Below are 21,028 nucleotides of genomic sequence, written 5' to 3' on the forward strand. Positions count from 1 at the left end.
CAAGTCCAATTTCAGTCTCAAATTTCATTCTCAATTAAAAAATTACAGAATTTTTCAGCACTGCAGATTTTGTGTTTGGTCACAACATTTTTGACTTATTGCCACCTTGGGGAGGAGGAAGAAGAACAATTTTTTTTAGTTTTGAGGCAGCTCTGTGCTTTCCCTGAGGGCCTGGCCCTGGTATTCCAATCGTTACCAAGCTTTACTCTCATATTTAAATTTCTGAAATAAATCACCACCTTAATACAGCTCCCTTTCATTTTTAAGGGCAATTAGTAATGAAATTAAATACGATCACTTCAAGTATGACATGGTGTGCATTCAGCTTTATTAATATAGCCACGATCTTCGGAGCCAAACATTTGGCCAAGGAATGGAAATGTCTCATTAGGGTACCTATTTACATATGTGTTTTCAGCTCATGGACGAGAGCGTTCCAGTGGCAAGCAGCAGCCTTGTTGGTCCTGCTCAGAGACACCTGCTTAAACCGCAAGGATGTGCTGGCTCCAGCTAAGCAAAATTACCTTCTTTAGCTTCCACAAGTGGGAGCGGTGAAGCTAATGGGGCTGCACGTGGGCAAAAGGGGGAGCAGCATCTGGCCTGAGGAACACCGCACGTGCCAAGCACTTTGAAATGTTCAGAAGCATGGAAAATAAAACCAAGGAAAGCCGAACGTGTCTAGCATCTGCACCCTACTCTGTGGCGGTGCTGGCTCTGCCTGGATGCCATGTCTGGCTAGGGAGGTGATGGCTCTTACTTGTGGGCAAATGACCACTGGCCCTGTGGGCAGTACCAGGGCTACTTCTGGGGCTACAGAAATATGAGGCAGCATAAAAGCGAATGACTATTTTGTCAGAAGACAGTATGTGTGCAGATACACAGGCATTTACCTTCTTAAAAAGAGGGAAAAAAACAGCAGTAACAGAAAAAAAAAAAAAAAAAAAAAGCCCCCCACCTCCATGTGTTGGCAGGACAAATGTGGGATCAGTGCTAGGAACACTCCCTCTGATTTGTCCACCCCAGGTGGATTCACCCTGAGAGCCAGCCCTCTTCTCAGCCCACTGCACCATTACACAGCTTTGGCTTTGTGTGTGTGTGTGTGTTCAATGGTGGATGCCCCATCCCTGGAGACACTCAAGGTCAGGCTGCACGGGGCTCTGAGCAACCTAATCAAGCTGCAGGTGTCCCTGTTTGTTCCGTGGGAGTTGGCCTCTTAGGGTCCCTTCCAACTCAACTGATTCTATGATTCCTGGCTGGCATTTAGTTTAAGCAGAGCCTGTACTGCTCTCCCCTTATGAACGCTGGGTGCGTGGCATCAAACGCCAGGAACCTCCACAGGAGCAGCACTCTGCAGTGACTGAGTGCATGCTACAGTGCAAGGGGAATAAAGGAAACACTGCCAGCAAATTTCACCAGAGGGAACTGGTCAGCAGAAACTGGGCCAAGTTCACAAACCTGTGGGATAATCCATCTCTAAGAGTGGAAAAACAAACAAACAAACAAACAAACAACAACAACAACAACAAAAAACCGTAACCCAAAAGTGATTAAAAGAAGGATTTTGGTAATTTGCTGGGGGGGGGGGGGGGCACTCTAACAAACTAATTTAAGCTAATGTGATGTTTATAAAGTTACTTAGATAATGATACCATGTATAACATTATAATCATTAAAACCCAATCTATGTTAAAAAAAAAAAAAACTTAGATGATTAACACAAAATCAAGTTGATGTGAAGGAACAATTACTTTTAGAAAAAAAATCAGGAGGTCCTAATATTCTGTAGAATGAGGGAGGATGCAGCTGTATGTCGACAGCTTTCATATCCTCATTTGAATAATGTGGCCTGAATCTGTCACTTTATTCATCCTCCTTATGCTCAGTGTACTCTGCATCAACAACAAATTAAGTTGTAAATAAGAGACAATCATCACTTTTGTTTTTAAGCAGCTTCTGCATGGAGAATTTCAATGTACTGTTTCTTTTTGACGGAAAGAAAGGGATTCTGCACTGTGCTTATGTAAGCACAAATATGAGGAAACCAACCGAAATGAAACAATAAGGGAACACTTGAGAACTGCTCCAAAATGTTCTTGGAAGCACATTTCTACCACCACAAATCTCTTTTTTGATAGGATATGCATAAAGAAAATTGTTTAGCTTACCACAACAATAATTCTTACTTTGCTCTCAAGTGCTAATGATTTTTTTTATTACTATTTTTAATTCCCAATCCTCCAACCTCCCCTTTCCACAACCAGGTACAGGCAGGGCATAACCTCAGGGGAAGGAAGAAGTCAGCTATGTCTTTGCACACTCAGAAACGCCACTGACCTCTGAGAACACCAAACTTCCTTGTGACCCAACACAGCATGCAGTAAGAACGTGGAGGGGAAGAGATTTTCTTACCTTTACATCTGAGAAGTAGGTTTTCAGCATATTGGAACTTGGGTACCGGGTGTAAAAGAACATGAGCTTGGCCTTTTTCAAGTGGTTCGGCGACAAGCCTTCCTGCATGTAGGATTGAATTAGTAAAGGAAAACGCTTGGTTTGAAAAGGCTGCTTCTGAGTGTGCCCTGTGCACACACTGCACCCCCAGCCTGCGGGAGACTGAAATGGCCATGCTGTGACTTTCTGCAAATGGCAAAATGAGGGACGAGGAGACACACAACCTAAACCTTCTATTTCCTATCAGTTTCGGGAATTCTGCAAGTTTACAGCTTGTGTACCATATGCATGTTCACTTGTTGCTAAGGAAACATGTGCCGCACAGAACTTATCGGGAGCTTTTTCTCCCTCTCCTCTGGAAGTCCAGCCCAAGTTTCGTTTCCCCTCAGCACTGCACTGTGTGCACCGAGTGAATTGAGTGGATGTGCCATGCACGGGGTGCTCCAGCCCTTGGAGCAATGCCTCCCGCAGGCAGCGCATTTCACCTGCTCCGCTCCCATCCCAGCATCCTGAGCTGCTCCCTCTAATCCCGTTACAGCGCTGCCTCGATAATCAAAGCCAAATTTTCCGAGAGGCAGAGCCCCTCCGACCTATGTTGTCGCCTTCTGGTTGAGCCGGTTAACTCCTCCTCGGAGAAAGACGCGTTTGGGGCTCCACAATCGATGGACGCGGGCTAGCGGATCAATAAATGGCCACTTACCCTATAACGCAGCCTATTTATCCTGGAAACATCATTACCTTTTAGATCTGTAAACAGAAGCAACGGAAACAGTTCCCAAGGGAATGCAAAGCTAACCATAACCATCTCGGCTTGCTGATTTTCTCCCGGCTCCTTGGCTCTCTTTTGTGCGCTGTGCACGAGGACGGCTCTGGTCACATCTGCGCCGCAGGCTGGCCCTGCCATTTCCTCAGCAAATTAATGGCTTTATAATTTATCAGAAATGAAGATGCACGTGGAGAAAATGAGTGTGGCCCCCACAAGGTCAATTAAGGGTTCTTCCCAGAAGCTTCTCTGAGGTCTGTTTCTCCCAAACGCAACTGCTGAAAACCTCACTCCTTTCACACCTGACAGAGGAGAAAGAGTGGCCACGTCTGTATGTACACTGCAGCCTCTCTGCCCCCACTTTTGGGCTGGGAGAATGCCGGCACCAAGCACCTCCTGCATCGGGAAGTTGGGCGCAATGTTATAGCAGGCTACTGCTTATTAGCAAGGCTTTTTCAATAAAAAAAAAAACTATTCTCTAATTTGTGAAATCAGCGGAGCCCCTCTCCTTTATTCCAGCTATAAGATTCATTTTCAGACTGAAAAAAATGTGGCATTAAAACAAAAAAAAAAAGTCATCAATAACATTAGCTTAAAAACCTCTTATTATCTGGAAGTAGAAGGAGAACGGCTGAGCCGAACTTGCATTTTGTTTTAGATGCTCGCTGATTACAAAGAAGATAATTTATGACTGACATACTTCTTGTGCCAAGAGAAGAGTTGAAAGAACCTCCAGTTACCTCCATTAGACTGATAGAGAAGTCTAAAAGAGCATTACACTCTGCAGTGCCATCTGTCAAAATACGTAAGTGAAATAATAGTAGCAAGCTGTCACCTATTGCTTAGAGATAAGAGTTTTAGACAAATCAAAACTTCTGCACCAGAAATCCACTTTGTTATGCGATCGTTTCAGGGGAGAGGGAGTCTGAGGGGGAACTTCAAAAAGTAAAAGAAATAAAAACTCTAAGCCTCCTTAATTTGTGATTCCTCGGTCGCCACCGACATGCTAATATCGGGTACGGCACACATTTTCTTTCAGCATGAGCTAAAGGATGGACTTAAACTTTCAGGAAGGAAAAGCTCTCCTATTTGCTGGATTTAAGCATATTAGGCAGTTGTCTAAGCATTTTGATTCCTTCTGCATTTAGGATTTTTAAATATTTTCTGCCCTAATGCCAGGGGATATTGATATTGAATGAAACACGTATTAAAAGATGTTCTAAGACTCAAATTCCCAGAAATCCATTTTCTATTAAAATTATACTTGTTCCTAAGCACTTGGCAGCCTTAAAGCTGTATCGAATATGCAACCAATCTGTGTATCTTGATCCTAAGGTTAACGCTGCACTGTGATAAAAGATCTGATCTGTAATAATCTAGCAAAAAATAGTTAATGACAGACTTAAGAGCAAGGAATTAGATAACCCATTGCTATTTCAGAAAAAAAAGAACTGAACTGACCAATTGCTTAATTTCCTTTTTAAGTGCTTGGGCTGAAAAGCAACTGTTCTTCCAAGAAAGCACTAGCTGTTTCCAGGATACTTACACACGCACAATGACTCATGATGAAATAGATTCAGTAAACATACAGCTGTACTGAACACGAGCTAAGCCCCATTCAAGGCCAGGAAAGAAAACGAGCACAAATAAATATTAAGGAGGTAAAGGGAGGAGGGGTGCCGAATGGAACGCAAACAAGCTCCGTCCCAGCAGCTCGTGTGGCTTGCCTCAATTCTCCCAGCTATAGCTTTGTGAAGACAGATGACATTCAATTCTATGGGTAATGCAAAATAGACAATAACTGCTGAAACTTGAGCCAGCTGCCAGGTGTAAAAAAAAAAAAAAAAAAAAAAAAAGAGGAAGAAAAAAAAAGGAGGAGAGAAAGAAAAGTTGATAAATCCATAAATTAATGAAAGACATCTGCTCAGGAACATAAAAGATCAGAGGAACAGTGTACTGCAGCTGAACCTAAAGCAGTGTTCAAACAACCTGAGAGCTCAGCGCTGTGCTTACCCAGTGCGATGCCGCCTCACCTCACCCGGCAGCAGCAAAAAGGCACAACGTTAAGAAATAGGAAGAGAAAGACTGGGAATGAAACCTAGATGCACTCCTGTGTGTGCTATCCAGGGAAGCTGGGAGGTAGCGTTTGGCTCATTTGCACTCTAATTCTCCCTGGGAGCTCTCTCCTCTTTTGCAAAAATATTTTTCAGTGGAGATTTCTTTCACTTCTGTTCCCCTCATCCACAGCTCCCAGAAAAGCTCCAGCAGGCTGTCCTAGTGCTGAGCTGGAGGGAAAGAGTCAAGAAAGGGCTGTATCAGGTAGGCAACCTGCGCTGGCAAGGCTAAGCTGCTCCTTCAGTTACACCTCAGCTGCTTTTAGTCAGCAAAGCTCCAAATCGCTGTATCTCAGAGCATCTTCCAGACCTTCCAAAGGATGGGCCAGCTCAAAGAGCTCCCCCATTGCCCAGGTTTTACCAGCAGCACCGAGCTAACCAGCTTGCTGTACAATCACTTCTTCTTTTTTTTTTCTTCTTTTTTTTTTTTTTTTTTTAAGTTTAATTAGTTTAATTCTAGTCAGATGTAATAACTCCTCATTTTGAAATGTTGTAATTCGCTAATTATAGCTTTCACATGTTGGGACTGCGAAACTCATTCCAGTTGGATGGGAATTCTGCTTAAAAATAAATAAATTGCAGAAAGTTTCACTCGTGTCCCAGACCCTCCTGCCAGGGAGAGAGCACCCAACTCCTTCACCTTTCCCGATGTCTCAGCAGCACACAGGCTGCTGTTGTGCTGCAGTTTTGGTCTATGCAAATGTTTGGGGACTGAACAAGGCTATTTTTCTTGAGATGCAAAGAGGATGCATGACAAAGGAAGACCACGCAGAAAAACAATTGGCTGTCTGTTTCTTTCGGAATTTGAATAAAACTTAATATTTGATTAAACAGATTAGTTTGCAAAGATATAGACTGCATTCAGGACCAAGACGGGAATTCATGCTGCAGGTGCATCTTATCTTGTTCAGCAACATACGCAAACATTAACCGTTTCCTTCTGCAATTCAGCAAAGAACGATCAGACGCGTTTTACAAGCGCTGGTTAAAAGAAACAAACAGAAAGCGGGCTGGTGCAGCGCGTTTGCCTACCACTAAAACCTGAACTTGGCTCTATCCGCTCGTCTTATGTTCTCATCCTGCCTGTATTGTCCAGGAAAACAGATGTTGCTTTCTGCAGAGAAGAAAGATCTGCTTCTCCGAAGAAATCTACTCCTTGTGTGTGCACACTCAACCATGTAAAATAAAAGCACCGCAACAGAACCTACCACAAACAAACCAACCTCCATACCGCGCCTTTCCCTGGAAACTGCAGGCTACCTGGGCAAACGAGCTGCTGCTGGAAAACAACAACAACGTCCCCGAGCTGAACTGTGCGCCAGAGCACACATCGTGTACAAATGCTCTTTAGTAAATCTGCTTTTCCTAGCAGCTCTGCATGCAAACCCTGGCCAGACAGAACGCTTCCCCAACAGCCAGGAAAGGAGCAGGGAAAGGATGGAGATGGAGTGGCCCCAGTGCTCACTGCTCTGGCTCAGCCCCATGCATGGCACTTTCACCTTGGTTCCAGCAGGAGATCGCTAAGGACTGACAGTGAGGAAGGCAAAAGAAAGGGGGAGAAATAGCAAGGGGGAGGCAGGGATGTGCTGAGCAGAGAAGACCACTTGCAGCCACACACACTTCATACCCCTTGGGCTCCTGTCCTAGGATTGGAAAACTACTTTGACATCACCACAATCGGCACCCATTGCACCATGTGGTAGGAATGACTTAATTGCTCTGGCCTGATTGCTGCCCTCGGCTGCCACTCGTGCTGACCTCAGGACTGCTCTGAGAGCATTGCAGCTCACTTCTCAGCATGTGAGAATGAGTTTCAGTTTGGACCTCTGAAAGTAACTGGCAGTAACTGTGAACGATGCTGGCTTTGGACTGACTCCCCTGTTTTGCCATACAGTATATAATGCAAGGGAAAGATTTCCCTGCTGTCAACAGGAAAAAAGTCCTCCAGATATCATGCCTGCTACTGGGTGGCTCTTGGAAATGCCAACAGCTGGGGAAGGTGCTCACAAACCCTTCCTCCTACAGAAATGGGACTACTTACACAGGTCAGACAAAAAAAAACAAAAAAACACTGAAACACTGGAGAGCAAGGGTTCTTCCTTGGTCTTGGCCTAGGTTGGATGGCAGACCCTCAGAGGATGAGTGGATGACCCTGAAGCAAGTATCCCACGAGTCTCCAGCCCTGCCCACACTCTGCTGGGACACCCACAGACATGTGCTGCAATTCTCCAAAAGCTCTCAGAGCTGCTGAGGTCCCAGAAAACACCCAGTGGTGAGGCGCAGCCTTGTGCAGCTGCCTCATGGGACAGCACTGGGAAGGGGACAGTCTCCCCATATCACTACTGTCACTCTAAAGGGACTGAGTTATCTGGTCACAGCCATGGCCAACAACTTGGGAATGGAATGTGCTCCATCTAAGGTTCTGTGCTTGTGCTGCTGCCTTCTGCCGAGGTGCAGAAGCAGGGATAAGATGCCCCCATTCCCTTTATTCAAAATCCTTAGTTTTAGCATTGGGCAGACATGGCACTTTATTTACTTTTAGTACGGTTGTGCTTGAAATAAAAATCTTTTGACCAAAAAGCATGTTAGAGGAAACAATGCAAGGAGTGGGAGGTGTTACTGCTAAGAAAGAAAAAAGATAATAATCTATACTGGTGTCCAGGGGAAAAAAAATATAACTACGTCTGGATATACCTAAATAAAAGCAGAGCTGTATTTTTCCCCAAACTAAATCCTGAAATAGAGCTAAAAAGAGGGACTTCATTTTTTTTTTTTTCAAGGAGGGGAAGTGTCCTGCAAATTTAATACAGATGAAGTTTTATATTTAATTGTTCTCTCCAGCTTTCCAAAATAATTTGCTTTGTGTACGTTAGGACAAAAGATTTCTGTGTATGGCTGAACAGAGGTTAATCATGCATAGCAGGCAGCTGCACCAGAGCTGAAGAGCAGACCTCTGGGTGGGGGAGAGAACTTGGTGCTGCCTGAATAGATCAGTACCTGGGCCTTTTGTGCTTTATTTCCCTTACGTGAGAGGTGGAGACCCACAAAGAATTAAACGCTGTCTCTCTGTGAGCTCCAGCAAGGCTACCACTAACATGGGAGGGGAATAGTAGAATAGGTTTGGTTTGGAGGGGACCTCAAAGCCTGAAACCCCAGCCAAGGGCAGGGCTGCCCCCCCCCAGCTCAGGCTGCCCAGGGCAACCTGGCCTGGAGCGCCTCTAGAGATGGCACCACAGTTTCTCTGGGCAGCTGTTCCACTGCCTCACTGCCCTCTGAGTAAAGATTTATTCCTAACACCTAACCTAAACCTCCCCTCTAACAGGAGGTGACCATGCAGTGTTTCCAGCCAGGATCATCATCTCCTGACTAGCGGGGAGGGAAACTCAACTGAATGTCCTAAAACGTTGTAGGGACAGGCGTCTCTTCTAATTTGTTTGCTGTGGCTAGAGGAGCACCTGCAGTTACCTGGTGTTTTAGCCCCCACCTGCTCCCTATGCCAGTGCCCCCCAGCCCAGCACCCTTAGGCCAGCCCCACAGCATGGGTCAGCCTCTGCTCCTCTCCTGCAGGCCACCATGGCGAACACTCGCCTTCAGAAAAGGATATTGCACTTCCCGAGTAGGGCGAGATTTCAGACATGTCTTGCAGGTCACCACACTCAGACTTTATGAGGGACAAGGAGAGGCCTTCGGCAGCACTGGGGGGGTGTGCGGGTGAGCAGGGATGGTGGTTCATGTGGTGCGACGACATCTTGGTCCTCAGGCTGGTGGTCTCCCGGGTCAAGTCCAGGGACTCAGGGGAGGCACGCTCTTTCCCCGGGAAGGAGGCTGACGGGGCGCCCAGAGGGCTCTGGAAGGGGTAGGCCATGAGGGGCAGCGGGAAGGGGTGGCGGAAGGAGGAGGTGGAGAAGCCGGCAGTGGCCGAGAGTGGGGACTGGTGCAGCGAGGCGTGGTGGCCACCGGCTGGAGGGGCCGAGGCGGGCTGGTCGGAGGAGTTCTTGCGGACGACGAGGGGCAGCGCCTCAGTCTGGTCAGTGGCACCGGGCATGGGGACGCTGCTGAAGGTGTCGAGGGGGTTTGGAATGATGACGTCCCCAAAGCACTGCAGGCGCTGGTTGGCCGTGTGGAAGTTGTGGTTCTCCCCATTGACAGCAAACCTGGCCTGGGGGATCTGGAGAGGTGGGAAGACCTGAGGAAGCTGGCGGGAGGGCTTGGACGAGAAAACTTTCACCACTGTGTCCACAACTTGTGACATGGCGGTGTTCAGTTCCTGCTTCAGCGTCTCAGCCAAGTGTTTACCTTCAGGATGGAAGGAATTTGGCCCTTGGTCCTTCTCCTTGGGACCTTCTCTTTTCGGCTTGTTCTCCCCGATCTCCTGCTCCCGTATGAGAGCCCGCGCCCGGTCGATGAACTGCCCTGGGTCCAGCTCGCACATCTCGTTGTCTGACCTGCCGACGGAGTCACCAGCCTGGGCATCCACGGTCTCGGAGCGCATGCTGTCTTCAGACAGGTTGCCATCTTCATCATTTTCAGAGTCGGTGCTGTCGTAGATCTGGTAGAACTTCTCCTGCAGCTGGCGCAGCTGCTTCTGCATGTCCTCCAGCTGCTGCTTCAGCTGTCGGCGCTCCTCTCGCTTCTGCTCCTTCCTGGCCGAAACCAGCTGCTGGAAGCTCTGCTGCTGCTGCTGCGGCAGCTTCTGCTTGCGCTTGTTTTCTCGGTAACTTTCTCGAGGGCTGACGGACTGCGGAGCTATTTCTCTTTCATTTTCATTGCCCCTTAATGCCACGCTGGGGGAATGGCTCATACCCCGAATGATATTCTCAACTCGGGCGCGTTTAGCTCTCAGGTGCTCATCGCATAACCGATCCACATCAAACTGGCTCATAGTCGGCCTGCCAAAAGGGGAAAGACACTCTTGGGGGCTGTCTCTTGAAGAGTTGCTGCATACATCCTCCTGATGTACTTCTGAGCCTGTACTAGAGAGACCGCTGGCTTGGAAACTGGGCTCGGTGCCACCATTTTTGTTCATGTTATTTTTCAACAGCTGGGAAATTATGGTTGCTCCTGGAAAAGGCATCATGGCATCTTCATACGAGTTCGCCCTCTTCAGCAGCTTGCGGAGTACATTTGACTTTTCCCCATCTGCATGCTGCACCACTGAATACTCAACATCCTGCTCTGAACCTTGGGGATTCATGGCACTAAAAAACGTCGCTCTTGCCTTTGCAAAAAATGCAGATGCTGTCCCTACCGTCCTTTTCACTCCAATGTCAACTCTTCTTCTCTTGGTTTGCCTGCTTAAGAGGGCTGTGCTGTCATGGTCAGGCATCACTGGACTGTTATTGTGCCATCTTCAAAAGCTTGTCAGCTGGGCTCAGCTCAAGAATCCTGGGACCCTGGCCAACAGAACAAAAGGACTGATGAATCATTTTCTTTAAATTTCTCCAAATTTCCTGACCTCAATCCTGAATAAAATGCAAAATGCATAGGCTCTGGGATTTATGGCACATTACAATTATTGCAATTTATTATGCACTCTGCTTGAAATGAAACATTTTTAAATATTTCTGCTCCACTGGTTTAAGATGGATTAAGATTTAAAAAAGCAAAAACTGCTTAAGCACCAGTAATATGATTCTCTTGCACAAATGCCTAAAATGATACTGTTTATCTTCAGAAGAAAGAGTAGATTAGAAGAACACAGCCTCTGACAACCAATTGATTAAATTTAGGGCATTGAGATACATGTTACAAAAGAAGATGAAAGTACTCCTTATTTAAGATTTATTGTTAAAACAAGAATTTGTATAAAATTTGGATTAAAAAAAATCAATTGCGATATAAAAACTGTAATTGTGGGTTTGTATTTTTAAGAGAGATAACGCTGGTAAATAAACATTCGAAGGTCAACTTTCTCTTAATTGTAGGAAGGATGTGCAAGGGAAAGGCAGAGAGAAACAGGCACATTTAGGCTTATGATGAGAGCAAAAAAAAAAAAAAAAAAACCAAACCTCACTTAAGTCATTAGGGAAACATTTCTTCTGCAAAGCAAAAATGCATTAAAATATTTTACGTCCAGGATTATAATATTTACATAGATGTGATCAAATAAAGACCAAAATGTAGTTCGTTAGCACAGCCCTGTGAGTACCAGTGACTAACCTCGATGGTGCTCTGAATTCCCCACGCATCCCTCCTTTCTTAACATACGTTCTCCAAGTAAATCCCGCTACCAGAGCCTGAAAATTTGGTGCTTCACACACTGACCTACGCGACAGTAAATATTTTGCATAGCAGAAACGAGGCATGTTTGGTGCCACATCCCTCTGCTTTAGAAAAATCTCCAGGAACAGTATCTCGAATGCCCAGTGAAGCCCTTCTCATGTGTGATATTTTGAATACACAGAATCTCAGTTCCTGCGACATGCAGAAAAGATGAGAAAAAATATGGGAAGATGAAAGAAGTAACATCAATCAAACGCGTGAGAAAGGAAGATACCTTCTCTTTATATGAACTCTCATTGTTTCCCAGGAACACAGCATAAAAAGATACCACACTTCCTTGCATTTTGTAAAAGGCTCTTGACATAATTCGTGACTTATTAACTAGCGATGCTAAACTCACAGTGCACAGAAAGCTCCGGACGCTCTTTCCCGTTTCTTAAATTTAACGTTCAGTAAAATTAAAATATTTGTCATGCGACGCTTATCTAATATTAAACTTTACATTTGCTTAACAGAGCACAATCTTCACAATAACAGGGTATATTGCCAAAGGCAGCATGCAGACTTTTTGGAATTGCTCCCATCTCTTTCGGTTCACCTGTAAAAACATCTACGTGCTCCCTAGGACTGCATCTGTGGCTAGTTTTGAAGAATGACTACCCATGCAAATAGGCATAATTTCAGCATGAAATAATCTGTAAAATCAAGACAGGAGTCCACGCTTAGTTTGCAACCAGGATGAAAATAAATAATAATAATAAAAAGCTTTTAACACTTAGTAGCATTATGGTTATTCTGCAGCCTTTGCCCACGTATTCCGGATGCACTAAAAGAATATTCAGAGATTTGGTGTCAGAGACAGTTATGCAATGGATGTGATGTTTGTTTGTGTTACCGGCTCCTTGCATGCAGGGAATCAAAGAATGATAGAAATTTTTTAAAAAAAGTCATGAATTCAGATGGGAAACCCAGAACCTTATATCATTCCCAAGACGCTGCCTAGAGATGGGTCCTTATCACATCAGAAAGTGGAGTTTGGAGGCTGTAGGAAGGAGCACTGCCGCAGGGCCCAGCTGTACCACCTGCACCTGAGTGCACAAGATGCTCGGGTACCAAAATCCCGCTGCCTTCCAGTGACAGAATGGGCCCTACTGGACATGGGCAGCACAGCTCACAAAACCCACCTCCCGCTTGCTTTGAATTGCTGCAAAAGGAGTAGACTCAAGCAGTAATGATTGGGTCTTCCTTTTATAATAGTAAAAAAAAAAAACTACTTGGAGGAGTCAGGTTTTCCGAAGGGTGGGTTTTGTACGCTGGCGGCAGGAAGGGGCCACACACCACCCCAGCTGTTCAGCGGGAGATACCCACATGGTGCAAACAAGGGTCAAGGTTGACCTTCCAGCCTAGTGGCGCTCACCTGAAAGCGATACAAACTAATTGCAAGATAACTGTAAGAGCTCTTGTTTGCTGCACGTACGGTACTCTGAAGGCATTCTGCGTAAAGACAGCAGTTGCCAATAGGAAAATAACAACCGGCACCAAAAACCTTCATGCCTTTCCTTCCGTTTCTGCCGTCAAGTTATGCTTGATTAAGATCCAGCAGAACGTTCCCACACTCGCACCAAAACTCTCATGTCATTTTCCCAGTTTTGCATGTTTCCTAGCAAATTTTAGGTGCCTGAATGCTGTTTTCCACTCTCTTGCCCAATCCCAAACAAGGACACGCATGGGGAGGGCTCGCTGTACCCTTGAGTCAGCAGTGCAGGAAATAGGTTGTCCTGCACCCGGCTGGAAGGTCATTGCCACGCATCCTTCCTCCCTAGCACCCATCTTCCTTTCCCTGAGCCCCGCACCAGCAGCAGGAGGTGCTCTGCAGCGATGCTCCCTCCTGCCCTCGTGAGAAGCACCAGGGGTATGGCACCCCTAAGCCAAGTGTTCAGCAACATTCCTGTTTGCCCTGGTATTACACTGAGCCTACAGACCACTAGTATTATGGCTCACGTCCCTCGTGGCTTATAGATGAGGAACAGCTCTACTTTAGCCTGACAAAATGGGAAGGACGTTGCACTGCCACTTCGTATTTTGGTCTTGAAGGATGAACACCAGCTCACACCTCAAGGAAAGCCCCGTACAGCAGGATGGAAGCCCCAGCCTTGGACCGTAGAGAGATTAGACCTGGGTAAACAGGGAAGTCTTGGGGAAAAAAAAATTTAGGAAGTTCGTGTCCTTTATATAGTACCACTATTTGGCTGCATATTGTCTCAAAAACATTTCATAGATCTCCTGTCTCCATATAGCTATCAAGAAATAGGCACTTAGAGATGGAGCTCCTAAAGATTTACACATAGATCTTGACAATGTAAGCTGTATTTCTTTCTGAGTTGCACAGCCTGAGATTTGTGAAGGTTAAATGTGCTCGACATGTCACCCTTGATACTCCTTACTTGCCAAGTGCAGTTTGTGTTAAATTCACACTCTGCATCTCGGGCCCCAACGCACACAATGCGGCTTCCTCGGACACCGAACGTTTTCCATTCCCATGCAGCCCAGACCTGCAACAAAGGCCTCAGCACTTCCCGAGCCCACCCAAAAAAATAGCTTGCACTATTTTATTTGCAAATTTACTTTTGAAACTTTTGTTTAAGGAGATTTGATTAAAATGCAGCTATAAAGAACTTCCTAATGGTTTTATTGCATATCCATGGGACATGCACTGACATGTTAAGCGGGAACAGATTAATTCCTACATATCAAAGAGTCTCTGCTCCTAAACCATTGGCTAGAATGGTCTTTAGAAAGGAATAGAACATTAGATATTTAATCGATTATTACAGAACTGATTTCTGTAATCAATTTTATTTACTCCCTACAAAGATGCAGATCATTTTCTCCCAGATTCATTCATATACCTAGGAGGTAAAAAGGATATTTCACTTTTATCACACTCTACTTAGCCGCACTGAAGGGACGTGGCCTAACCTGAGGTGCCCAAGTGATAGGAAACAGCCACGGAATACAAGAGCCAAAGGACAAGCCTAGCAAATATTCACAGCTGAACACAAGGAGCTCTAAGTTCATAGAGCTGAAATTGTCCCTATCTTGTTGCAAGTCAACAACTCTTAGGTCTGGTGTTTGACTGCCCCATGTCAGCCCACAGCACCAACGCCACACAAGGAATTCACCACGCTCCTGCTACCAGAAATATGCAGATCTTTCGCTCCAAAGCACTGCGTTGGGCATGGCTTTGCCAGAAGCAGCCAGGAAGCGCAGGATGAAATTATTCCAGTCAATAGCATTGCCCAGACAAAACCGCAATGACGATCTGAGAGCAGATGATACTCCTTCCCCATAGGTCTGCTCAGTGCTGAAATCACTTCAGCAACTAACAAAAGTACTACCTTTCTCTGTAGGGCTTCGGCACAAGTTTTCTTGGGAGAAAGGCTTATCTAACTCCCCTAGCTGGGACATGCCATGAAACACGGCAGAAATAATGAGCAACTCTTCTCGTAGCAACAACTGCTTCATTAGGATTTCCCCATAACAAGAAGCAAAAATCAGAAGGCAATTTCCTCCAAGACTACACTACCTTCAGCCTGCCCCAGAGCGGCCAGCAGGGCCTGGCCCAGCAGTCCCACACCTCCCACAGCCCGGCCCCACACAGGCTGGGAGCAAACTGGCAGGTGGGGGTCAGCATCTCCCTACTCGAGGCCTTTGGTTTGGGGAGATGATGGCCCTCCCGCACCCACCTGCACTGCTGGGAGAAAAGTTCCTTCAACGAGAGGGAAATTGAGCTGTTCATGGTATAGAACTGAACACGTCTTCCTCCTTTCCTGCCAGCTTGCTCCTAGTTATTTCACTGACCAAGAAAATAACTCAGAGACAGCACTAACACGGCCGCACGGCAGATTCCTGCCACCAACTCAGCCCAAGTTCTCCAAGGGTTTCCCCCACACTCCACGATGCTGTTACAGCAGAGCCCCACAACAAGTTAGCGCGGCCATCCACTGAGACACAAGAAACCAATTTGGGGAGCCTACCCAAGGCAGCGTTTACAGCTCTCCCCTGAACCAAATTAAACTCCAGTTTCAAAATGTGTCCGTTCTTAGGACTTAATCCCTCATCTATCGGCTGGTCATAAAAAGACAAACCGAGACACAAAAAGTACAAAGCGAGAGGCCTCGGAGCAGCCGGCAGGGAAGTTGGCCGTGTACGCTCCGGCGGTCGGGACACACAGGTTGCCGATAATTTAACGGGGAGCAAAAAGCGCCCGCGGTGTACTTCTTCCCGCAGCCCAACTCGCGGGCTGCCGATACCTCTCCTATAGGTGATACTCCGACCACCCCACCGCGCAGCACCGCCGCTAAAGGTGAGCCGCGCGGAAAAGGAACGCGAAGCGGAGCGGCGGCGCTCCTGCGGGGAGAGGCGAGGGGCGCTCTCACGGCCGTGCCTCGCGGCCGGGCCAGGTGCGGCGCTCCTCGGGGCTCCCCGCGGTCGGCACCTGCCCGGCTCGGCCCCCCGCCCGCCGCCCCCTGGTCCCGGGGCTCCCCCCGCCCCGAGGGCTGCCCCGAGCGCACCCGCCTCAACTCCGTTTCGACGCGCGGCAAAGCGCTCCCGGCCGGCAAAAGCCCCGAAGATCTCCGTCACGGGGGAAAGGGAAAGTTAAAGCCCTCCGCCCCGGCGAACAGCGATCGACCGGCCCGAGAGCAGCGCTCGTCCCCGCCCGTGCCCATCTCCGCGCTCCTATCCCTCCCGGCCGCTCGGTACCCACCGCCCCGCGCCGCTCCCGCACCCCGCGGCTCGTCCCGGCGTCGGGAACGCAAAAGTGACCGCAACGGGGAGAAGGAGACTGAAAAGTCCCTGCCCCTCCCGGCCGGGGTTAAAAAGGAGAAGTGGCGACACGCAAAGGACGGGCAAACCGGGGAGACAAAAAGCCGGGCGGCGAGAAGCGAGACAAAGGGGAGGCTCGCAGGAGTTTAAAGCGAGGGATGGGGAACTTCGGAGGGAGCGCCGAACAACAGAACGGAGCCGCGGAGCCCCGCGAAGCGCTGCGGGGACGGAACAAAACGCGGCCGCGGGGCGGGGGGAGCGGCGGGGCAGCATCGCCCGCAGTGCGCGTCCCTCGCAGAGCGCTGCCCGGGGAACCGCCGGCGCTCGGGGCTGAAGTCGCGGCAGTTTCGCTCCTTGGGAAGAGGAGCGCGGTGCCGGGAGCGGCGCTTTGCCGCTGTTCGGTATTTTTCTAGCGGAAAAAAAAAAAAAAAAAAGAAAGAAAGAAAGAAAGGAAGGAAGGATGAGAGAAAGAAAGAAAGAACGAAAGAAAGAGAAGAAAAAAAAAAGGAACAAAAAAATAAATAAAAGGACTGCAGAAGCAAAAGAAAAGGGGGAAAAAAAGGGGGTGAGGAAAGGGAGAGAGCATACTTACTCCGTGCAAAGGCGACGAAACTGAGCCTCTTTTTTTTTTTGCCGCTGGACAGAGCGAGGCGGCCCGGCACATGCACACCGCACGCGCACACACACACACACACGCACACACTCACTCGCACACACGCACAGACACACGCGCGCGCACACACACGCGCGCACGCACGCGCGGCCGCTGAATATTGTAATTGGGCGAAGGGAGGGCGAGCGCGGGCGGCGCGGGGCCGGGGTGTGCGCGGCGCGGGGGCGGCGCGGAGCGGGCACGGAGCGGGCGCGGAGCGCGGAGCGGGGCAGGGGCAGGGCTGGGCTGGGCCGGCCGAGCCGAGCGAGCGCTCCGCACCGCCACAAGATTTACTTTAAGACACAGCTGAAGGAAACAGGAAGACTACACGTCACGGGCCGGGTGACGTGAGCCCGGCCCGCCGCCCAATCGGAGGGCTCCTTGCGACGGGCCGGGGGGGGACCGGGGAGCACTTGGCAGGAGCGGGAGAGGAGCGAGGGGGCGGCGGGGGGAGCGCCGGGCCCGCCCCGTCCCCGCGGGAAGGTGGCCGCGGCCGCGCACCTGCGTGGGGCCGACGGGACGGGACGGGACGGGACGGGACGGGGAGGGGGGAAACTTCGGGGAAAGTCGGCCCCGGGGGGGCTGCACCGCTCGGGGCTCCCGCGCGTGGGTCCGGGGCTCAGCGCCGGGGGGGTTCCGGGAGCGGAGCGTCGCGGTGCGTCGCGGTGCGTCGCGGAGCGGAGGGGCCGAGCGAGCGGCGCTCCCAAAGTTCTGGGGAACTCTGTCCCGTCCCGAGCTGCAGCGGCAGCCCGCTGCCGGCCGCTTTAAATCTCTGGGAGAAAATGATTTGTGGCGGAAGAAGCGGGGATGCTCGCGGCATCTCTCCGCTGCCGGCGCCGAGCGAAAGTTTGCACGGGGAAACGCCGCGGAGAGCGGCGGGGGAATGAAGGGAGAGGGAACCGCGTGGTGCGCGGGGAGCAGCGGGGAGGGACGGGGAGTCCCGGCCGGGGGGACCCGGGGGTGCCTCTCATATGCTACGGGAGCCGCGCACCGGGGCCGTCCTCAGAAACAGGGGCGCCTGCAGTCCGCCCGGTTACACGTGAAGGTTCCGTCGGAACGGGGAGCGCTGCGGGGCTGAGCGATGCGGGGGGAGATGAGCTCGCTTGAGTTTTTTTCCCCCTTTATTATTGTCGTTTTTTAAAGGACGCCGGGATCCGCGTAAAGGTGAAGCCGGGCGGTGCCGATAGTACATACACAGCAGCCCCTGACAGCGCCTTGTCACTTGCGCGGCTCAGCGTCGCTTCGAGCGCTGTCGAGGAAACGCAGTCACCCAATGAGGAGCGAAGGGAAACTGAGGCACGGGCTGTCCCGGGGGCACGCAGCCCCCCCGGCCCCACCTCGCTCTGCAGGTGCCGTCCTCCCGCCCCGCACCCCGCTCACGTCCCAGCACGGCGGTTCGTAGTGTAACCCCGCCGCTGCCTGAATGGTGAGCGCTCGAGATTCTACCTCCTCCCGCCCCCAGTTGGTTCACAGTGATAAAGTTTGGATCCAAAGGCGCGCTCAGGTGTGGGGGCTCTGCTCCTGCCCTCGCTTTGCTGCTTGGTCACAAAGTTCAGCCGTGGGGCTGTGCTCAGCTGCGAGCTTCGGCCCCTCAGAAATAAATCCTTCTCCAAATTCTGGTGCCTGTGACGAGGAAATGAGCGCTGCGAGCTGACAGCTCTCTGCATTCACAGCTCTGTCTTCGAGGGGGAAAAAAAAGAAAAGCAGATGTGGGAAACTTAGGAAAACTTTTGAAACGTGCCCTTGGCCGTGGGTGATCCCCCTGTCCCTTTGGAGGATGGCAACAGGATTGGAAGTGACAAGGGCTCACTGCTGGAAGTGTCTTTGCTTTGATCACTCTCCTCGCTGTGTCTGCTCACTCCGAGCGAGGGAAAGGGCTGCACTGCCGGTTTTCTTTTCTTTTTCTTTGTTTTTAAAGGGGGATGGGAGGGGGATATATTTTTAAAGGTGGGATATATCCGAGTACTTCATGTGTAAAGAACGGTCCCTGTCACAAGGGCCTGATTCTGCTCTTATTGACGCCGCCGCGAATTCATCCAGGGAGCATCAGCAGCGCGTGTGCGGGGCAGAGGAGCGCTGGGTGCGGGTGTGCGTTGCTGCGGGGTCTGAGCCTTCCTCGGCCCCTCCTCGCAGACAAACCCTTGGAGGAGGATGCACCAGAGGTGCCACAGCAGAGTGCACTTTAATTCAAGAAGGTGGTATTGGCGGAAATCGGAAAAAGAAAAAAAAAAATGGGGGGCGGAGGGGGGGGGATGGAAGGAAAAGGCAAAAAAAAAGAAAGAAAACCTCCAGAGAAGAGAAAGTGACTCAAACTAATCCTATTAAACGTGGTAGCATGTTTCTGTGCAGTGCGCTGAGAGATTAAGCACAGGAAAAGGGATAAGTGCTGCTTCAGTTTCACTAAACTAATGTGACAACTTGTCATTGGAAATCTTTACAGCTTGTTAGCAGATGACTAGCTGATTCAGATATGTTTTCTACCATTTCCTTTGTGTCTGGGGGTGGTGTTTTTTCTTTCCTGTTCCTTTCTTATCCGTACTGTTCTATTCTGCTTTTTAATCCTTCATGTCTCCTTCAAGTCAAAACATTTAACTTGCTTTAATCAATATTTTGTTTTGAAGATGTCCCCTGACCTTTTGTTTGTGCAAATTAACCTTCAAGGGCACCTCATTCATTCATTAACCTCACTGGGATGCCATATCCCTTGGACATTACATTTTAGGATGCATAAAGCATTTATGAATGTTTGGCAATATTGTAGTGAATGACTGTAATACAGCTGCTATTCCTACTGCTTCTACTGATATATTCATTGTTCGTTTACTCTCTCCTCTCCTCTCCTCTCCTCTCCTCTCCTCTCCTCTCCTCTCCTCTCCTCTCCTCTCCTCTCCTCTCCTCTCCTCTCCTCTCCTCTCCTCTCCTCTCCTCTCCTCTCCTCTCCTCTCCTCTCCTCTCCTCTCCTCTCCTCTCCTCTTCCTTAGCACTCCCCCACCACCAAAGACATGATGATGGTTGAGTAAATGGAAAAAAACATTTTTCAACATTAAAGGAAGGCTGTTTGGAAAAGGAAGGCCCTGCTGAGGTGTAGAGGAAGCCTGTTTATTAACACTGGACACCTCTTATCTCAGGCAGCTCCAGATGGATGTCCCCTTGGCAATTCCCACTCTGCCAAGTGGGGTTAAGCAGGGTGAGCACCTTGACGTGGGCTGGTGATCACCAGGGGATCATCGGCTCCTTCAGAGAGAAATTTTAGCAGAAGCCAGGCATGGGGGAGGGAGAGCATCGGGCCCCAGCATAAAAGCTTGCACGTGGCCAGATTTACCTTTTGTGGCTGTTAAATTGCTTGCCCCTTGGGACAGAGCCAGGTTTTGATTGAGAGATAAAGTAGTTCAAATCTGTCAATAATTAACTGTCACTCAATTAAGGGTTTCTTAACAAATTAGCACTTGGTAGTACCTAAGGTGCGGGGTTTTTCATGGGAAAAGGCTGACAGAGTGACATTGGCTATTAAGTTTGCCTGCCCAATGAGGATCACCTCATGTCCAGCTCAGCTTTCACACCGGTGTGTAAATCTGGGGACTAGTTTCCAAACCCCATTAGGTCACTGTTGACATTAACCCTTTGTGCCTTTCTGAGCTAGACAATGCAGAACTGGGTCCACTAAGTCAGAGCTGTACATAGAGGGCAACGAGGTATCTTTGGTGTCCAGTGGACATTTACTCATCTCCTTCCATCCCTTTCTAAACCTGCTGTGAGGTTATGGTTTCAAGTTGCACCAGGGGAGGTTCAAGTGTGATATTAGGAAACATTTCTTCTCAGAAAGAGCGGTGAGCAGTGGCACAGGCTGCCCAGGGAGGTGGTAGCATCACCATCCATGGAGGTGTGTGGAGATGTGGCACTGAGAAACATAGTGAGCATGGTGGGGATGGGTCAGTGGTTGGACATGACGGCCTTCGTGGTATTTTCCAACCTTAATGATTCTATGATTCTATGATAATCCTG

General features: G+C 49.1%; 1 protein-coding gene across 3 annotated transcripts in view; it reads right to left on the reverse strand.

Annotated features, from left to right (window-relative positions):
- PROX1 (prospero homeobox 1) overlaps positions 1 to 17,167 on the reverse strand; it is a 47,763-nt gene extending 30,596 nt beyond the window's left edge. For 2 of the 3 annotated variants that reach the window (XM_015283622.4, XM_015283620.4), the window contains exons 1-3: positions 16,967 to 17,167; positions 8,930 to 10,718; positions 2,410 to 2,517 (exon numbers count right to left, since the gene is read on the reverse strand). In XM_015283622.4, the coding sequence (XP_015139108.2) occupies positions 2,410 to 2,517; positions 8,930 to 10,651 (1,830 nt within the window). In that variant the 5' untranslated portion in view covers positions 10,652 to 10,718; positions 16,967 to 17,167. 3 annotated transcript variants of the gene reach the window in all.
- Between the last annotated feature and the right edge of the window lie 3,861 nt (positions 17,168 to 21,028).

This window comes from Gallus gallus, chromosome 3 (assembly GCF_016699485.2).
Source record: "Gallus gallus isolate bGalGal1 chromosome 3, bGalGal1.mat.broiler.GRCg7b, whole genome shotgun sequence".
In the NCBI taxonomy this organism is placed as follows: Eukaryota; Metazoa; Chordata; class Aves; order Galliformes; family Phasianidae; genus Gallus; species Gallus gallus.